General features: G+C 53.0%; 1 protein-coding gene across 1 annotated transcript in view; it reads right to left on the bottom strand.

Annotated features, from left to right (window-relative positions):
- Positions 1–166: 166 nt before the first annotated feature.
- SULT2B1 (sulfotransferase family 2B member 1) overlaps positions 167–17,748 on the bottom strand; it is a 48,381-nt gene continuing 30,799 nt past the window's right edge. Inside the window, exons 3-7 of the mRNA XM_055235893.2 lie at positions 13,551–13,759; positions 9,270–9,396; positions 7,567–7,661; positions 3,554–3,734; positions 167–417 (exon numbers count right to left, since the gene is read on the bottom strand). Coding sequence (XP_055091868.2) covers positions 191–417; positions 3,554–3,734; positions 7,567–7,661; positions 9,270–9,396; positions 13,551–13,759 — 839 coding nt within the window. The 3' untranslated portion in view covers positions 167–190. The remainder of the gene's footprint in view (positions 418–3,553; positions 3,735–7,566; positions 7,662–9,269; positions 9,397–13,550; positions 13,760–17,748) is intronic.

The following is a 17,748-nucleotide window of genomic DNA, read 5'->3' on the forward strand; positions in this document are numbered from 1 at the left end:
GAGTCAGGCCCCCACCCTGGGAAGTGAGATGCCCAGCGCCAGGTTCCTGCAGCACCTTTGCCTCCGGGCGGGACTCTGAGTCGGGGACCCCGGCCTCTGGAAGCCTTGGTGTGGTGAGGATTCTCCACACCCCGCTGCATGCCCTGCCACAGTGCATCAAGGAACCTGGGCAGAAGCCACGTGTTTATTCTCAGGGTCGCGGGTGCGGGGGCTCAGAGGCCTGGCCGGGGCTGGGGCTGGGGCTGGAGTTGGGTCTGGGCTCAGGTTCAGGGCTAGGCTCAGGGTCTGGGCTGGCATCCTCCTCCCGGTCTTCATCCCAGGGGAAGGTCGGCATCCCCCGCATCTGCTTGCGGTAGACACGATTGAAGGCTTCACTCTGGGCCACCGTGAAGTGGTTCTTCCAGTCGCCACAGACCCCTGGAGAAGAGGGGGCACCAGGGGGTGAGGAGCCTCTGGGGAGAACTGCGCCCCTACCTCCAACATTCCAGCAACCTCTTTCCCCTTCCCAGCCTTTGGCGAGGTGTTCCCTTTGCCAGAAACACCGTCCTCGCTACCCCCCACATTGCCCCCTTTGTGTCCTATGGTGGCAGAGTCTTGGCCTGTCACCTGGCGCCGTTCTCACCTCCGCCCTCACTGCCTCCGCTACTGCAGGCTTCCTGCCAGTCCTCCCCTTTATCCCGGACCCTTTAAGTCTCTGCCCAGAGCCTCTGTCTCCAACCTGAATTCCTGCCCACCTGACAGCTTATGTCACCTCCTCTGCGACCAGTCCCAAACCTCCCCTGCTGGAACAAGGCCTCCTGTCTCAATGCCCCCACAACGCTCCATGCTGCAGCCATTACTGCTTGGACATGGAAGAGACCCCCTTCTGCAGGCTCTGTGCTCAGGGCTTGCAGCCAATTTGCTGATTGGCACAGCAAGCGAGCCTCAGGAACCCTCCAAACCTCAGTTTTCCATTTTTTTTCTTTTTGAGATAGAGTCTCGCTCTGTCGCCCAGGCTGGAGTGCAGTGGTGTGATCACGGCTCACTGCAACCTCCGATTCAAGCAATTCTCCTGCCTCAGCCTCCCGAATAACTGGGATTACAGGCGCGCACCACCACGCCCGGCTAATTTTTATATTTTTAGTAGAGATGGCGTTTAACCATGTTGGCCAGGCTGGTCTCAAACTCCTGACCTCAGGTGGTCCACCCACCTCGGCCTCCCAAAGTGCTGGGATTACAGGTGTGAGCCACTGCACCCAGCCCAAGCCTCAGTTTTCTCATTGTGGGGCTGTCACAGGGGCATCACCCCTCACCTGGAAACCTGGGGCTCATGGCATTCAGGGGACCGTAGTTTGCCTTTTAGCAAGTACATGTGCCCCATGTTACCCAGCACCCTTAATGAGGTTGTGGGGAGGGGTTCCCTGGGGTGGGCTGAATAAGGACTCCCTCCATATCCACGTTCTAATCCTTGGAACCTGTGAATATGTGACCTTATGTGGCAAAAGGGATTTTGCAGATAGGATTAAGCTAAAGATCTGGAGATGGGGAGAGGACCCTGAAATATCTGGGCAGGCTCAGTGTCATCACCTGGGTCCCTATAGAAGGGAGGAGGGTCAGAGATTAGAAGATGCTTCACTTGGCCGGGCGCGGTGGCTTACACCTATAATCCCAGCACTTTGGGAGGAAGAGGCTCGTGGTCAGGAGATCGAGACCATCCTAGCTAACACGGTGAAACCCCGTCTCTACTAAAAAAAATACAAAAAAATTAGCCAGGCGCAGTGGCGGGCACCTATATTCCCAGCTACTCGGGAGGCTGAGGCAGGAGAACGGCGTGAACCCGGGAGGCGGAGCTTGCAGTGAGCTGAGATCTCGCCACTGCACTCCAGCCTGGGTGACAGACAGAGACTCTGTCTCAAAAAAAAAAAAAGAGGCCATGAGCCACGGAATGCAGGTGGGTCAACAACTGAGAAGACGAGGCAAGAGATTCTCCCCTAGAGCCTTCAGAAGGAACACGTCCCTTATGACACCTTGATCTTAGCCCAGGGAGACTGATCTTAGCCCAACTCCTGACCTCCAGAAATGGAAGAGAGTACACGTGGCCTGGCATGGCGGCTCACACGTAATCTCAGCACTTTCAGGATTGCTTGAGCCCAGGAGTTTGAGATCAGCCTGGGCAATATAGCAAGACCTCTGTCTTTATTAAAAACATATTTTAAAAAAAACAGGGGCGGGGCACGGTGGCTCACGCCTGTAATCCCAGCACTTTGGGAGGCCGACACGGGCAGATCACTTGAGGTCAGGAGTTCAAGACCAGCCTGGCCAACATGGTGAAACTCTCTCTACTAAAATTACAAAAATTAGCCAGGTGTGGTGGCATGCACCTGTAATCCCAGCTGCTCGGGAGGCTGAGGCAGGAGAACCACCTGAACCCGGAAGGTGGAGGGTGCAGTGAGCCAAGATTGAGCCACTGCACTCCAGCCTGGGGGACAGAGCGAGATTCCGTCTCAAAAAAAAAAAAAAAAAGAAAAAAAAGGCCGGGTGCGGTGGCTCATGCCTGTAATACCAGTACTTTGGGAGGCCGAGGTGGGCAGATCACCTGAGGTCGGGAGTTCGAGACCAGCCTGACCAACATGGAGAAACCCTGTCTCTACTAAAAATACAAAATTAGCCGGGCATGGTGGCACATGTCTGTAATCCCAGCTACTAGGGAGGTTGAGGCAGAAGAATCGCTTGAACCTGGGAGGCGGAGGTTGCAGTGAGCTGAGATCGTGCCATTGCACTCCAGCCTGGGCAACAAGAGTGAAACTCCGTCTCAAAAAAAAAAAAAAAAGAAAAGAAAAAGGCCGGGCGCAGTGGCTCATGCCTATAATCCCAGCACTTTGGGAGGCCGAGGCGGGTGGATCACAAGGTCAGGAGATCGAGACCATCCTGACCAACATGGTGAAACCCCATCTCTACTAAAAATACAAAAATTAACCTGATATGGTTTCGGGTGCCTGTAGTCCCAACTACTTAAGGATGCTGAGGAAGGAGAATCGCTTGAACCTGGGAGGTACAGGTCGCAGTGAGCCGAGATCGCGCCACTGCAACCTCCAGCCAGCCTGGGCAACAGAGAGAGACTCTGTTTCAAAAAAAAAAAAAAAAAAAAAAAATGGTGAACGTGTTGTTTTGAGTCATGGAGTTTGCGGTGTTCGTTACAGCAGGAAGAGGGAACAACTACGCTGCCGCCTGCGCCCCGTAACCCAGCGCTTGAGTGTTTCTGCCGTGAACATGGCCATGGAGGAGGATTCATGGACACTCTCAATCTCCTCTCTCGGGTAAACCTGGTGTTGGCAGTACTCCTGGATGTTTTGCTCTCGTTGGGAGTTTTCTGGATGGGGACGCCTTGGGTGGCTGGCACGTGTGCTGAGCCAGTGCTAAGCCCTGTGTGTGATCAACCCTGGGGCCACAGTGACCCTGTCCACCCAACGTTACAGCTGGGTGAGAAACTGAGGCCCAGAGAGGTTAAGTAACTCTCCCAGGTCACACAGCCGGGCAGTGGCCTAGTGGGCTCCGAACCCCAGAGCCCCCACACCTTTCCGGAGGAAGGCCCCGCGACGGTGGTCCAGCAGGCTGGGAGGCAGCAGCGTGTAGTTGGACATGGTGTTGGCCTTCATGGCGCTGAAGGTCGAGTGTGCCACGACGGAGCCCAGTGCCTCCTTGCCCAGTGGACGGCCCAGGAACTCGCAGATGCACTCCACGGAGCCCTGTAAGTCCTGCAGGCGGGGGAGAGGGGTCAGCGGAGGGAGGGCACTCGGCCAAGGAAGGAGCATGGAACCTGGGGTCTGCATGTCTAGGTCCGAACCTGGGGCTGCCTGAGGGACGCTGCCTCTTTGCCTCAGTTTCCCCAACTCCAAGCTGAGGGGTTGGGCTACATCGACTCTAAGGGTTTTTGCAGTTTCTGTCTTTGGAGGGTTCTCTAGCGGGGAGGGAATAGGTGGGCTTGGGGCAGAGGTCACAGCAGGGGGCAGAGGTCACAGCCGGGGGCAGAGGTCACAGCCCGGGGCAGAGGTCAGTGCATCACCTTACCAGGAATCACCCTCCTTCAGATGAGAGACAGGCATTGGCTGGTCTACATCTCCATTGCAGGATGGCCCCCATTGCAGGGTGGCCCCACCATCCTCCCAGGAGCCTGGCCTCCCTCTCTGGGTACCCCTCACCCCCAAACCCTGTCCATCATGAGTCCTGCCCCTCCCCACCTGCCTCCCCTCCTCTGTGTCCCTGTAGCCTAGAACTGCTCAGGCCTAACCCTCCCCTTCCTGGACCCATGCCCCAGCCTGTTGCTCCACAGCCTCCCTGCCTCCAGTCTCCATCTCCCTCCAGCTCATCCCCCACACACTAGCTGACCCCGCTCCTCACTGGCTCCCAACTCTTCCGTGGCTCCCGAGTGCCCTGGGACAGAGTCCCAGACCCAGACCTGGCTTTCAAGCACAGATGTGGGGTGGGTGCAGTGGCTTATGCCTGTAATCCCAGCACTTTGGGAGGCTGAGATGGGTGTCGGGAGTTCGAGACCAGTCTGGCCAACATGGTGAAACCCTGTCTCTACTAACAATACAAAAATTAGCTGGGCATGGTGGCGGGCACCTGTAATCCCAGGTGGTGCTCAGGAGGCTGAGGCAGGAGAATCGTTTGAACTGGGAGGTGGAGGTTGCAGTGAGCCAAGATCCTACCACTGTACTACAGCCTGGGTGGCAGAGTGAGACTCCATCTCAAAAAAAAAACAAGAACAGATGTGGTCTGGTCTCAGCTCTTCCAATACCCTTCCCACCCTCTCCTTCTGGGACTCACCATTCCCTACACATTCCTCCCTCTAGGCCTTGGCATGGGGCTTCCAGAAGGGCCCATTGCCACGGCTGCAGCTCAAATATCACCTTCCTTACTGAGTGTCTACTACGTACCAAGCTCTGATCCAAGCCCCCCATACATTTGTGCCGATCCCACCATCAGCTTTGCAAGGGAAGTGTCATTATCTCAATTGGTAAACAGAGGCCCAGAGAGGGAGAGACACTTGTCCAAGGCCACACAGCCAGAGAGGAGCTCAGGTCCCTGGAGCCCTTAGTCCTCCCCTGTGCCCCTCTGCTTTTTTTTTAAGATGGAGTTTCGCTCTTTTTGTCCAGGCTGGAGTGCAATGGCGCGATCTTGCCTCACCGCAACCTCTGCCTCCCGGGTTCAAGCGATTCTCCTGCTTCAGCCTCCCGAATAGCTGGGATTACAGGCACGCACCACCACACCTGGCTAATTTTGTATTTTTAGTAAAGACAGGGTTTCTCCATGTTGGTCAGGGTAGTCTCAAACTCTCGACCTCAGGTGATCTGCTCACTTCGGCCTCCCAAAGTGCTGGGATTACAATGAGACTGAGTCTTGCTCTGTCGTCCAGGCCGGAGTGCAGTGGTGCTATCTTGACTCACTGCAACCTCTACCTCCTGGGTTCCAGTGATTCTCCTGCCTCAGCCTCCAAAGTAGCTGGGATTATAGGCATGTGCCACCATGCCTGGCTAATTTTTGTATTTTTAGTAGGGACAGGATTTCACCACATTGGCCAGGCTGATCTCGAACTCCTGACCTCAAGTGATCCGCCTGCCTCGGCCTCCCAAAGTGCTGGGATTACAGGCGTGAGCCACCGCGCCCGGCCATCGCTACCTTCTGATATGCAGCGCCCAGCACGGTCAGCCCTCTGGTCAGCTCCGCCAACCCCATGGCTCCGATTTTCCAGGTCACTCCTGGTTTCATAACCTTCCGTCTCTTTATCTTCCTGAACCACTGACGTGTCCCAGAAACTCTAACATGTGGGTGGCGCCTCACACCCAGGGGCAGCCCAGAAGCTATTAGGCTCTGTGGCCCAGTTCTGGGTTTGGAGAAGAAAGCTTGCTGGAAAAGAGGGGGAGGAGTAGTACCAACACCTTTTCTGGAGGCTTCCATTAAAAGAAAGTTACCAGGGTGGGAAAAAATAAACAGAGTCTGCGGGCAAGAGCCACGTGCCTTGGGCAAATTATCAACCCTCTCTTAAGTTACAAACCTCCAGTTTCCTCGTCGATAAAATAGGGATAATAACAACATTTGGGAAAACCATATAAAATTACCTTTTCTTTTGTTTTTGTTTTTCTGGAGACAGAGTCTTGCTCTATAACACAGCTGGAGTGCAATGGTGCGATCTTGGCTCACCGCAACCTCCAGCTCCCGGGTTCAAGCGATTCTCCTGCCTCAGCCTCCCGAGTAGCTGGGACTACAGGCACCCGCCACCATGGCCAGCTAATTTTTTTGTATTTTTAGTAGAGATAGGGTTTCACCGTGTTGGCAAGGCTGGTCTGGAACTCCTGAGCTCAGTTGATCTGCCCACCTCGGCCTCCCGAAGTGCTGGGATTATAGGCGTGAACACCGTGCCCAGCCAAAATTACCATCTTAAAATAAAAACTAGTTGGCGGGGCCGACTAGTTATATAAATATATAACTGGTCCAAATATAAAAACTTTGGGAGGCCGAGGCGGGTGGATCACCTGAGGTCAGGAGTTCAAGACCAGCCTGACCAATGTGGAGAAACCCTGTCTCTACTAAAAATACAAAATTAGCCGGGCGTGGTGGCACATGCCTGTAATCCCAGCTGCTCGGGAGGCTGAGGCAGGAGAATCGCTTGAACCTGGGAGGTGGAGGTTGCGGTGAGCCCAGATAGTGCGATTGCACTCCATCCTGGGCAACAAGAGCGAAACTCTGTCTCAAAAATAAATAAATTAATTAAATAAAATAAATAAAAATAAATAAAAACTGGTTGAATACAGGCATTTCATGTGGTTCAATCTTTTTTCTTTCTATTTTTTGGAACAAGGTCTTGCTCTGTCACCCAGGCTGGAGTGCAGTGGTGCGATCTCAGCCCACCGCAACCTCTGCCTCCCAGGTTCAAGCCATTCTCCTGCCTTAGCCTCCTGAGTAGCTAGGACTACAGGCATGTGCCACTGTGCCTGGCTAATTTTTGTATTTTTAGTAGAGATGGGGTTTCACCATGTCGGCCGGGCTGGTCTCGAACTCCTGACCTGAAGTGATCCACCTGCCTTGGGCTCCCAGAGTGCTGGGATTACAGGTATGAACCACCACACCTGGCCTTCTCTCTCCCTTTTGAGACAGGGTTTTGCTCTGTCGCCCAGGCCGGAGTACAGTGGCACCATCACAGCTCATTGTGGCCTTGACCTCTTGGGCTCAAGAGGTCCTCCCACCTTAGCCTCCCAAAGCATCAGCATTACAGGTGTGAGCCACTGCCACTGTGTCCAGCCAACCCTCCTGTGTTCAATCTCGCCCCTGCCCAGTCCTTATCTTCCTTCCCACTAGCCTTGGCTCCTTAGCTCCTCTGCCCCGCTAGCCCGCTGTGTGGTTTAGGGATTTTGTCTGTGGTCCTTGCTCACAGGCTCAGGGCCTCTGTTCTGTTCCTGCAGTATCTCCAGGGGCTGGCGCATTGCATGGGGAAGTGGAGGGGTCCTGAGACCCTCGGGAAGGGGAGAGTGTGGGGTGTGAGCGGAGGGTATGGGGGGGATGCTGCACCTGGCGGAGGTGGGGACTCACCTGCTGCAGCTCCTCGTAAGTGATAAATAGGAAGTTGTCTTTGCCCTGCATCCGAAGCCAGCCCTTAATGTGGTCGAACCAGGAGCCAAACTGCACTGTGGGCAGAGGGGCAAGTGGGGTGAGGGCTGAGTGGCAGGGTCCCCCCAGCCCCACTGGGGCTCATGGGTCTAACTAGCTGTGCCCCACAAACTCCCAGGTCCAGCCCCCAGAGCTGGATGCCCTCCCCCAGAGCCCCCACATTTCCACCAAGTTCTGGGGCTCTTCCAACCTGCTTCTCCCCTGGTTGCCCGTCTTGGGGGGCCCTTGTCTATCTGTCCATCCAGTCCGCCTCCACACACCTGGATTTCCCTCCAAAGCCAGGGTCTCTGACAGCAGCAGAGAAAGGAACACGTGGCCAAAGGGCGCTGCCTTTCTTAGTACCTGGGGCTTGTGTCCTCCTCTTTCCTTGTCTCTCCCTGTCTCTCTCTGACTCCATCTCTTTCTGCATTTATTTCCTTATCTCTTTTTATTTTTTATTTCTTTTGAGTGGAGTCTCGCACTGTTGCCCAGGCTGGAGTGCAGTGGCACGATCTTGGCTCACTGCAAGCTCCGCCTAACAAGTTCAAGCCATTCTCCTGCCTCAGCCTCCTGAGTAGCTGGGACTACAGGCGCCCGACACCACACCCGGCTAATTTTTTGTATTTTTAGTAGAGACAGGGTTTCACCGTGTTAGCCAGGATGGTCTTGATCTCCTGACCTCGTGATCCGCCCGCCTCGGCCTCCTAAAGTGCTGGGAATACAGGCGTGAGCCACCGCGCCTGGCCTATTTTTTAATTTTTAATTTTTATTTATTTATTTAATTTTTTTGAGACAGGGCCTCACTCTGTTGCCCAGGCTGGAGTGCAATAGCGCAATCTCTGCTCACTGCCACCTCCCCCATGGGCTCAAGTGATCCTCCCACTTCAGCCTCCTGAGTAGCTGGGATTACAGGCGTGTGCCACGACACTTGGCTAATTTTTGTATTTTTTTTTTTTTTTTTTTTTTTTTTTTTTGAGACGGAGTCTCGCTCTGTCGCCCAGGCTGGAGTGCAGTGGCGCGATCTCGGCTCACTGCAAGCTCCGCCTTCCGGGTTCACGCCATTCTCCTGCCTCAGCCTCTCCGAGTAGCTGGGACTACAGGCGCCCGCCACCACGCCCGGCTAATTTTTTGTATTTTTAGTAGAGACGGGGTTTCACCGTGGTCTCGATCTCCTGACCTCGTGATCCGCCCGCCTCGGCCTCCCAAAGTGCTGGGATTACAAGCGTGAGCCACCGCGCCCGGCCTAATTTTTGTATTTTTAATAGAAATGGGGTTTCACCACGTTGGCCAGGCTGGTCTTGAACTCCTGACCACAAGTGAACTGCCTGCCTCGGTCTCCCAAAGTGCTGGGATTACAAGCGTGAGCCACCGTGCCGGGCCCCTGTCTCTTTTTTGTTGCCCTCTCTCTCAGTCTTTCTGTATCTGTGTCTCTCCCTGTCCCTTTCCTGTCCTGCGTCTCTCGGTCTCTCAGCCTCTCTCCCTCTGTCTCTTCTTCTCCTGGCCACCTGCTTTCTGTCTCCATTGCCCCTTTTGATGCCTTGTGCCTCTGCCTCTCTCCTTTCCTTACCCCTCCTCTGTCCCTCTGCCCATCAGGGTCCTCTAGGGCTCCTCCCCACCCCTCCTGCCCCGCTTTACCCTGTCCTCACCTTCGCCTTTGAGGAAGTCCCTCAGGAACTGGTCGGGTGTGCCCGGGTCCTTTAACTGCCCGGCGATCTTGGAGTAATGATAGAGGGAGACCACGACGTCCCGGGGGTTGCGGCCCATGTAGATCACCTGTGTGCGGATGATGAGGAGACGGGAGAAGGCGTCAGATACAGGCAGGACCCCAGCCCCTGAGGCCTCCTGCCCTGGAGACCCCTCTCTTCTGACCCTGAAGCAGGAAGGACTCAGGGCAGACTTTTTGTTTTTTGAGATGGAGTCTGACTCTGTTTCGCCCCGGCTGGAGTGCAGTGGCGCCATCTCAGCTCATTGCAACCTCTGCCTTCTGGGTTCAGGTGATTCTCCTGCCTCAGCCTCCTGAGTAGCTGGGATTACAGGAACCTGCCACCACATCGGATAATCTTTTTTTTTTTTTTTTTTTTTTTTTAGTAGGGATGGGGTTTTGCCATGTTGGTTACTCACAGAGTGAGGAAGCCCTTGAGGACAGGCGAGGTCTTATTCATTCCTAGAGCCTTAGCCCAGAGCCCCACACACAGGAGGCTCTGGAAATTGCTTGAGGGAACGACAAAGGCATAAAGGGAGGGAGGCTGAGAAAGAACACTTGGACAGCTGCGGTGGCTCATGTCTGTAATCCCAGCACTTTGGGAGGCCGAGACAGGAAGATCACTTGAACCCAGGAGTTCGAGACCAGCCTGGACAACATAATGAGACCCCCATTCTACAAAGAATACAAAAATTAGCTGAGCGTGGTGGTGCATGCCTGTGGTCCCAGCTACTCGGGAGGCTAAGGCAGGAGGATCACTTGAGCCCGGGAGGTCAAGGCTGCAGTGAGCTGTGATCACGCCACTGCACTCCAGCCTAATGACAGAACAAGACCCTGCCTCAAAAAAAAAAAAAAAAAACCCAGATCCACCAAAAACTAAATGAAAACAGAGAAATGTGGCTGCTGGTGCGAGGCCTTGTAATAACGCTGGTGCTTTCCAGGGCTCCCTCCTGATTCCTGTGCTGTAGAGGATTCCTTTCTGCCCAGAGAAAGGCCTGGCCCTTGCCCCTAGATCCTGAGAGGTACTTCCTAATCCCCTGGATTTTTTTGTTTTGTTTTGTTTTTTTAGAGGAAATCTCGCTGTGTCTCCCAGGCTGGAGTGCAGTGGTACGATCTCAGCTCACTGCAACCTCTGCCTCCCAGGTTCAAGCAATTCTCCTGCCTCAGCCTCCCCAGTAGCTGGGATTACAGGTGGGTGCCACCATGCCTGGCTAATTTTTGTGTTTTTAGTAGAGACGGGTTTTCACCATATTGGCCAGGCTGGTCTCAAACTCCTGACCTCAAGTGATCCGTCTGCTTCGGCCTCCCAAAGTGCTGGGATTACAGGCATGAGCCACCGTGCCCAGCCTAGTCTTATTTTTTAGAAACAGGGTCTTGTCGGCCAGGCGCTGTGGCTCACACCTATAATCTCAACACTTTGGGAGGCTGAGGCGGGTGGATCACCTGAGGTCAGGTGTTCAAGACCAGCCTGGCCAACATGGTGAAACCCCGTCTCTACTAAAAATACAAAAAATTAGCCGGGCATGGTGGTGGGCGCCTGTAATCCCAGCTATTTGGGAGGCTGAGGCAGGAGAATCGCTTGAACCCTGGAGGCAGAGGTTGCAGTGAGCTGAGATCGTGCCATTGCACTCCAGCCTGGGCAACAAGAGGGAAACTCCGTCTCAAAAAAAGAAAAAAAAAAAAAAGAAAGAAAAAGAAAAAAGAAAAGAAACAAGGTCTTGTTCTGTCCTTGAGGCTGGAGTGCCTGTGGCACAATCATGGCTCACTGCAGGCTCAAACTCCCAGGCTCAAGTGATCCTCCTACCTCAGCCTCCCAAGTAGCTGGGACTACAGGTGCATGCCACTACACGTGACTAATTTTTAAACTTTTTTGTAGAGATGGGTGTTACTAAGTTGCCCAGCTGGTCTTGAACTCCTGGGCTCAATCAACTGCCCACCTTGGCCTCTGAAAGTGCTGGGATTTCAGGCGTGAGCCACCGCACCCGGCCCCCTCGCCTGATTTTCACGTTTGCTTTCATTATAATTGACTATAACCTGGGAGTCCAGCAGCTTTGCTGAACACTATGAGTTTTGCTAAGTCGTTGAGGCTGAGGGTGGTCTTGGGGACTTCCCGATTGCAGTCCCCCTCTCTGCTCTGTCCACGCTCAATTCCTTGGCAATATCACCCAGTCCTGGAGCTTCGATTAATTACAGAATATATGTGCCAAGGAATTGCAAATGGACGTACCAGCCCGAGTCTCTCCCCTCAGATCCCGATGGGTGCATTTCTGTGCCCACCGGCAGCCTCTGCTGGACGTGGGATGGGCCGCAGCAGAGCCCGTGTCTTCCTCCCCGGCCTGCTCCCCTCTCTCCTCCCCTTCCCAGTTGCCCAGTCCTGACAGTTGCTTTCGCCGAAACCTTGGAGTCACCCTTGACTCATCCCTTTCTGTCACACCCACATCCAGTCTGCCAGCAAATCCTCCCGGTCTCACCTTCAAAATACCTCCGTGACCACCACCCTGGTCCAGCCACCGTCCCCTCCCCTGGACCCCGGCCAGCGCCGCCTCTCGGGCTTCGGCTTCTGCTCTGTCGACAGTCGGTCCCCATCTGGCCGCCAGAGGGCGCCGGTGAAGCCTAAGCCCGCTCGGGCTCCTCCTCTGCTGCGATCCCTGCGGCGCTGCGGCGTCACTCGGTCAGAGCCCAAGTCCTCGCTGGGCCCACGCGGCCCTGCACATTTTGGCCCCTGTTGCCCCCCACCCGGACCTCATCTCCACTCCCTTTCCCACTTGCTCACTTGGCTCCGGCCACACCGACCTCCTTCTTGCACTTCAGATACACTCACCTCAGGGCCTTTGCACCTGCTTTTCCCTCTTGCCCGAAATGCTCTTCCTCTAGAAAGCTCTGTGGCTCCCACTATCACCTCCCGGGTTTTTACTCACTGGGGGCCCCCTTGACCTCCTTATTTATAATTGCAGCCCCACACCCACCCCTAACTCTATCTCCAGCCCTCTCCCTCCAATGTAAATTTATCCCATCAGACATTTTATATATTATATTGTATTATGTTATTATATATTAAATATATTATATAAATATTAAATATAATTAAAGTATATTGTAATACTATTAAATTGTTATAATATGTAATATAATATATATATATATTTTTTTGAGACGGAGTTTCGCTCTTGTTGCCCAAGCTGGAGTGCAATGGCGCGATCTCGGCTCACCGCAACCTCCACCTCCCAGGTTCAAGCGATTCTCCTGCCTCATCCTCCTGAGGAGCTGGGATTACAGGCATGCGCCACCACGCCCGGTTAATTTTGTATTTTTAGTAGAGACAGGTTTTCTCCATGTTGGTCAGGCTGGTCTCAAATTCCCGGCCTCAGGTGATCTGCCCACCTCAGCCTCCCAAAGTGCTGGGATTACAAACGTGAGCTACTGCACCTGGCTGTAATTTTTTTTTTTTTTTTTTTTTTTTTGAGGTGAAGTCTCGGTCTGTCTCCCAGGCTGGAGTGCAGTGGTGCCATCTCAGCTCACTGCAACCTCCACCTCCCAGGTTCCAGCGATTTTCCTGCCTTAGCTTCCTGAGTAGCTGGGATTACAGGCACCCATCACCAGATCCAACTAATTTTTGTATTTTTAGTAGAGACAGGGTTTCACCATGTTGACCAGGCTGGTATTGAACTCCTGGCCTCAAATGATCTGCCTGCCTCTGCCTCCCAAAGTGCTGGGATTACAGGCATAAGCCACCGCGCTGGCACTGGCTTTTTTTTTTTTTTTTTTTTTTTGAGACTGAGTCTTGCTCTGTTGCCTAGGCTGGAGTGCAGTAATGTGATCTCAGCTCATTGCAGCCTTGACCTCCTGGGCTCAAGTGATCCTCCCACCTCAGCATTCCAAGTAGCTGGGACTACAAGGGTGTGCCACCATGCCTGACTGATTTTTAAAATTTCTTGTAGTGACGTGGTCTCACTATGTTGCCCAAGCTGGTCTCAAACTCCTGGCCCAAAGTGATCCTCCCGCCTCAGCCTCCCAAAGTGCTGGGACTACAGGTGTGAGCCATCACTCCCTGCCAAACGGCAGGCATTTCTGCGTGTATATTGACCACTGTGCTAGATCAGAGTCAGGCACATAGTAGGTGCTTAACAAATAGGTGCTGAATGAATCAATGAGTTATGTTCTGTCTCCCCGTTACCCCACACACCCATGCAGCCCCTCCCAACTGACACACACCCCTCCTCCCAACCTTGGCCTTGGAGCTGAAGAAGGCCTTGGTGAAGATCTGGATGGGAAGATGGGAGCTCATGAGGCGGGGGCTGTACTGGTCCGGGAGGCTGAAGGCACCCACGATTGTCTCACACCAGGGTGCCCGCTCCCAGATGGGCACGGAGCGGATCCAGGACGGATCCCCTTCCTTCAGGATTAAGCAGATGATCTCGATCATCCAGGTCGTGCCTGTTGGGAGAAATTGAGCAGTTAATTGGGTGCAGGAGGGCTGAAGAGGGAGGATATCATCAGAATAATCACAACAGCATTTATTGAGCAATTCGCCACCTTTTTTTTTCTTTTTTTTTTCTTTTTTTTTTTAAGACAAGAGTCTTACTCTGTCACGCAGGCTGGAGTGCAATGGCACAATCTCGGCTCACTGCAACCTCCACCTCCCAGGCTCAAGCAATTCTCCTGCCTCAGCCTCCCGAGTAGCTAGCATTACAAAGCACCCACCACCACGCCCAGCTAATTTTGTATTTTTAGTAGAGACGAGGTCTCCCCATGTTGGCCAGGCTGGTCTCGAACTCCTGACCTCAGGTGATCTGCCCATCACGGCCTCCCAAAGTGCCGGGATTACAGCCGTGAGCCACCACGCCGGGCCTGACAGCATTTATTGAGCAATTTACCACCTATTTTATCACACTGATTCCTTACAGCTGGTGGAGAAGGCAAGGTTGCTTAACCTCATTTTCGGAGCCGGAAACTGAGCCTCACAGAAACCATGTCGCTCGTCCAAGGGGACAAAACTAGGAAAGTGGTGCAGGGCAGAGACCGGCGAGCTGTCCACCCAACCCCATTTCATTCTTCTGCTGGGAATATGGCGTGATGACCTTTTCTCTTCTCCCCTGCAGCTATGTGTGGGGCCAAGAGACTGGGTCTGGCCAAGGAAGTGTAGGTGGCGGCGATATGATGTGCGGCTATTTCCAGGCCTGGCCCATAAATGTATGCCACGTGACTCTCCACTCCCTCTCTGCTCCTGGATACAGAGACTCCAGGGGAGAATCTGGGACTCCTGGTGATGGCAGAGCCATAAGATGGAAGGAGGCAAATGTCTGGGAATGCATGGATTTCCCCCCACTTCCTTCCACCCTTACTGCACCAACTAGAGTTTATAGGAACAAGAAACAAACTTGGCTTCAGCTGCTGAACTTCTGAGGCTGATCAATAGATCAGCCAGAATTGCTTTACTTATTTATTTATTTTGGGGCAGAATCTTGCTCTGTCGCCCAGGCTGGAGTGCAGTGGTGTAATCACCACTCACTGCGGCCTTGAAATCCCAGGCTTAAGAGATCCTCCCGCCTCAGCCTCCCGAGTAGCTGAGACCACAGGTGCACACAACCACACCTGGCTAATTTCTTATTTTTATTTTTAGTAGACATACAGTCCCACTATGTTGCCCAGGCTGGTCTTGAACTCCTGGGCTCAAGCAATCCTCCCGCCTCAGCCTCCCAAGGTGCTGGGATCACAGGCACCAGGCCCAGCAGGCACTCCTTTAATACATGGAGGAAGCTGGAATTGAATCCAGGTGTCTGGACATAAAAATCTCTGCTCTTGGGCCAGGCGCGGTGGCTCACGCTTGTAATCCCAGCACTTTGGAAGGCCGAGGCAGGCGGATCACGAGGTCAGGAGATCGAGACCATGGTGAAACCATGTCTCTACTAAAAAAAAAAAAAAAAAAAAGAAAAAATACAAAAAATTAGCCGGGTGTGGTGGTGGGCGCCTGTAGTCCCAGCTACTCGGAGAGGCTGAGGCAGGAGAATGGTGTGAACCTGGGAGGCGGAGCTTGCAGTGAGCCGAGATTGTGCCACTGCACTCCCGCCTGGGCAACAGAGCATGACTCCATCTCAAAAAAAAAAAAAAAATCTCTGCTCTTTTCACTTCTCACTGCCCGCTTTTGAGGGTCACCTCTTTTTTTTTATACTTTAAGTTTTAGGGTACATGTGCACAACGTGCAGGTTAGTTACATATGTATATATGTGCCATGTTGGTGTGCTGCACCCATTAACTCGTCATTTAACATTAGGTATATCTCCTAATGCTATCCCTCCCCCCTCCCCCTCCTTTTTTTTTTGAGACGGAGTTTCACTCCTGTTGCCCAAGCTGGAGTGCAATGGCGCGATCTTGGCTCACTGTAACCTCCGCCTCCCGGTTTCAAGTGATTCTCCTGCCTCAGCCTCCCTAGTAGCTGGGGTTACAGGCATGCACCACCATACCTGGCTAATTTTTGGTATTTTTAGTAGAGACAGGATTTCACCATGTTAGCCAGGATGGTCTCAAACTCTTGACCTCCAGTGATCCACCCGCCTCGGCCTCCCAAAGTGCTGGGATTACAGGAGTGAGCCACTGCACCCGGCTGAGGTTCACCTCTTTATTTCTGTGGGGAGCCACAGAATGTTATGTAGTGGAAAGAGACCTCATCAAGGACCCAGTTCATAGTTTTGAATTTCAGGAGACCACAGGCTGTTCAGAAGAGAAACAATTACGTTCAAAATTACTTTCTGTTAGTATTCATTGCATTTAATTCTTTTTGAGACAGGATTCCGCTCTGTGACCTGGGCTGCAGTGCACTGTTGCAATCACAGCTTACTTCAGCTTCAGCCTCCAACTCCCAGGCTCAAGTGATCCTCCCACCTCAGCCTCTGGAGTAGCTAGACCACATGCACCCAGCTTTTTTTTTTTTTTTTTTTTTTTTTTTTTTTGAGATGGAGTCTCACTCTGTCGCCCAGGCTGGAGTGCAGTGGCTCTATCTCAGCTCACTGAAACCTCTGCCTCCTGGATTCAAGCAATTCTCCTGCCTCAGCCTCCCAAGTAGCAGGGACTAGAAGTGTGCCACCATGCCTGGCTAGTTTTTGTATTTTTAGTAGAGATGGGGTTTTGCCATATTGGCCAGATTGGTCTCAAACTCCTGACCTCAGGTGATCCACCTGCCTTGGCCTCCCAAAATGCTGAGATTATAGGTGTGAGCCACCACGCCCGACCTGCGCCCACCTAATTTTTAAAAATTTTGTAGAGAGGGGGTCTCACTGTGTTGCCCAGGCTGGTCTGGAGTGCCTGGCCTCTAGCGATCCTCCTGCCTTGGCCTCCCAAAGTGCTGGGATTACAGGCATAAGCCACCACATCCAATCCATTCACTGGATTTCATTCTAACAACCACCTTGTACCAGTTATCAGTTTACAGGCTGGTGGCTCCGACTTTATGCCTCTCTCCCGTTTTTTGGTATTGGAGCTGGACCCTGTAAACATTTCTCCTCTGCCATCTAGCTCAGTGTTAAACCTTGTCAGCAGAGGGCGCTGGAGGAACACTGAATAAGGATGGGGCTCTTCCTGATTCTCACGGGCTCCTCTCAGCGGGATCTTGTGATGGACAGGGGCCAGCCCTGCACTAGACACCCCGTGACGTTTACCCCTCCCCCTAGCAAATTTCAGTGGCCTGTTGCACCTCAGTGAACTTCTCAGTCACCCAGTGGGTCATGGCCATACTCTGCAGCGAAACTCTAATCTTGTGTGGGGAGCCGGTTGGGGAGGCAAGTCCTTCTTCCCAATTTCTTTCTTCCTTGGGAGTTTGGCTTCAGCCCTAGAGGAAGTGGCTGCACCCTATTTTAGCTATTCCTCTGTGTGGTGTTTTTTGTTTGTCTGTTTGTTTGTTTGAGACGGAGTCTTGCTGTGTTTCCAGGCTGGAGTGCAGTGGAGCGATCTCGGCTCACTGCAAGCTCTGCCCCTCCAGGTTTAAGCAATTCTCTGCCTCAGCCTCTGGAGTAGCTGGGATTATAGGCGCGTGCCACCACACCCGGCTAATTTTTTTGTATTTTTAGTAGAGACGGGGTTTCACCATCTTGGCCAGGCTGGTCTTGAACTCCTGACCTAGTGATCCACACTCCTCAGCCTCCCAAAGTGCTGGGATTACAAGCGTGAGCCACCGTGCCCGGCCGTTTATTTTTCCTACAAAAAAATTTTTTTAATAGAGACGGGGTCTCGCTATGTTGCCCAGGCTGGTCTTGAAATCCTGGGCTCAAACAATCTTCCCACTTCGGCCTCCCAAAATGTTGGGATTATAGGTATGAGCCACTGCACCTGGCCACATGTTATTTTCTAAATAATAGTCACCTAATGTGTGCAAAAAATTCTCTCTCTCTCTCTCTCTGAGACATACTCTCACTCTGTCATCCAGGCTGGAG

Source organism: Symphalangus syndactylus, chromosome 13 (genome assembly GCF_028878055.3).
Source record: "Symphalangus syndactylus isolate Jambi chromosome 13, NHGRI_mSymSyn1-v2.1_pri, whole genome shotgun sequence".
In the NCBI taxonomy this organism is placed as follows: Eukaryota; Metazoa; Chordata; class Mammalia; order Primates; family Hylobatidae; genus Symphalangus; species Symphalangus syndactylus.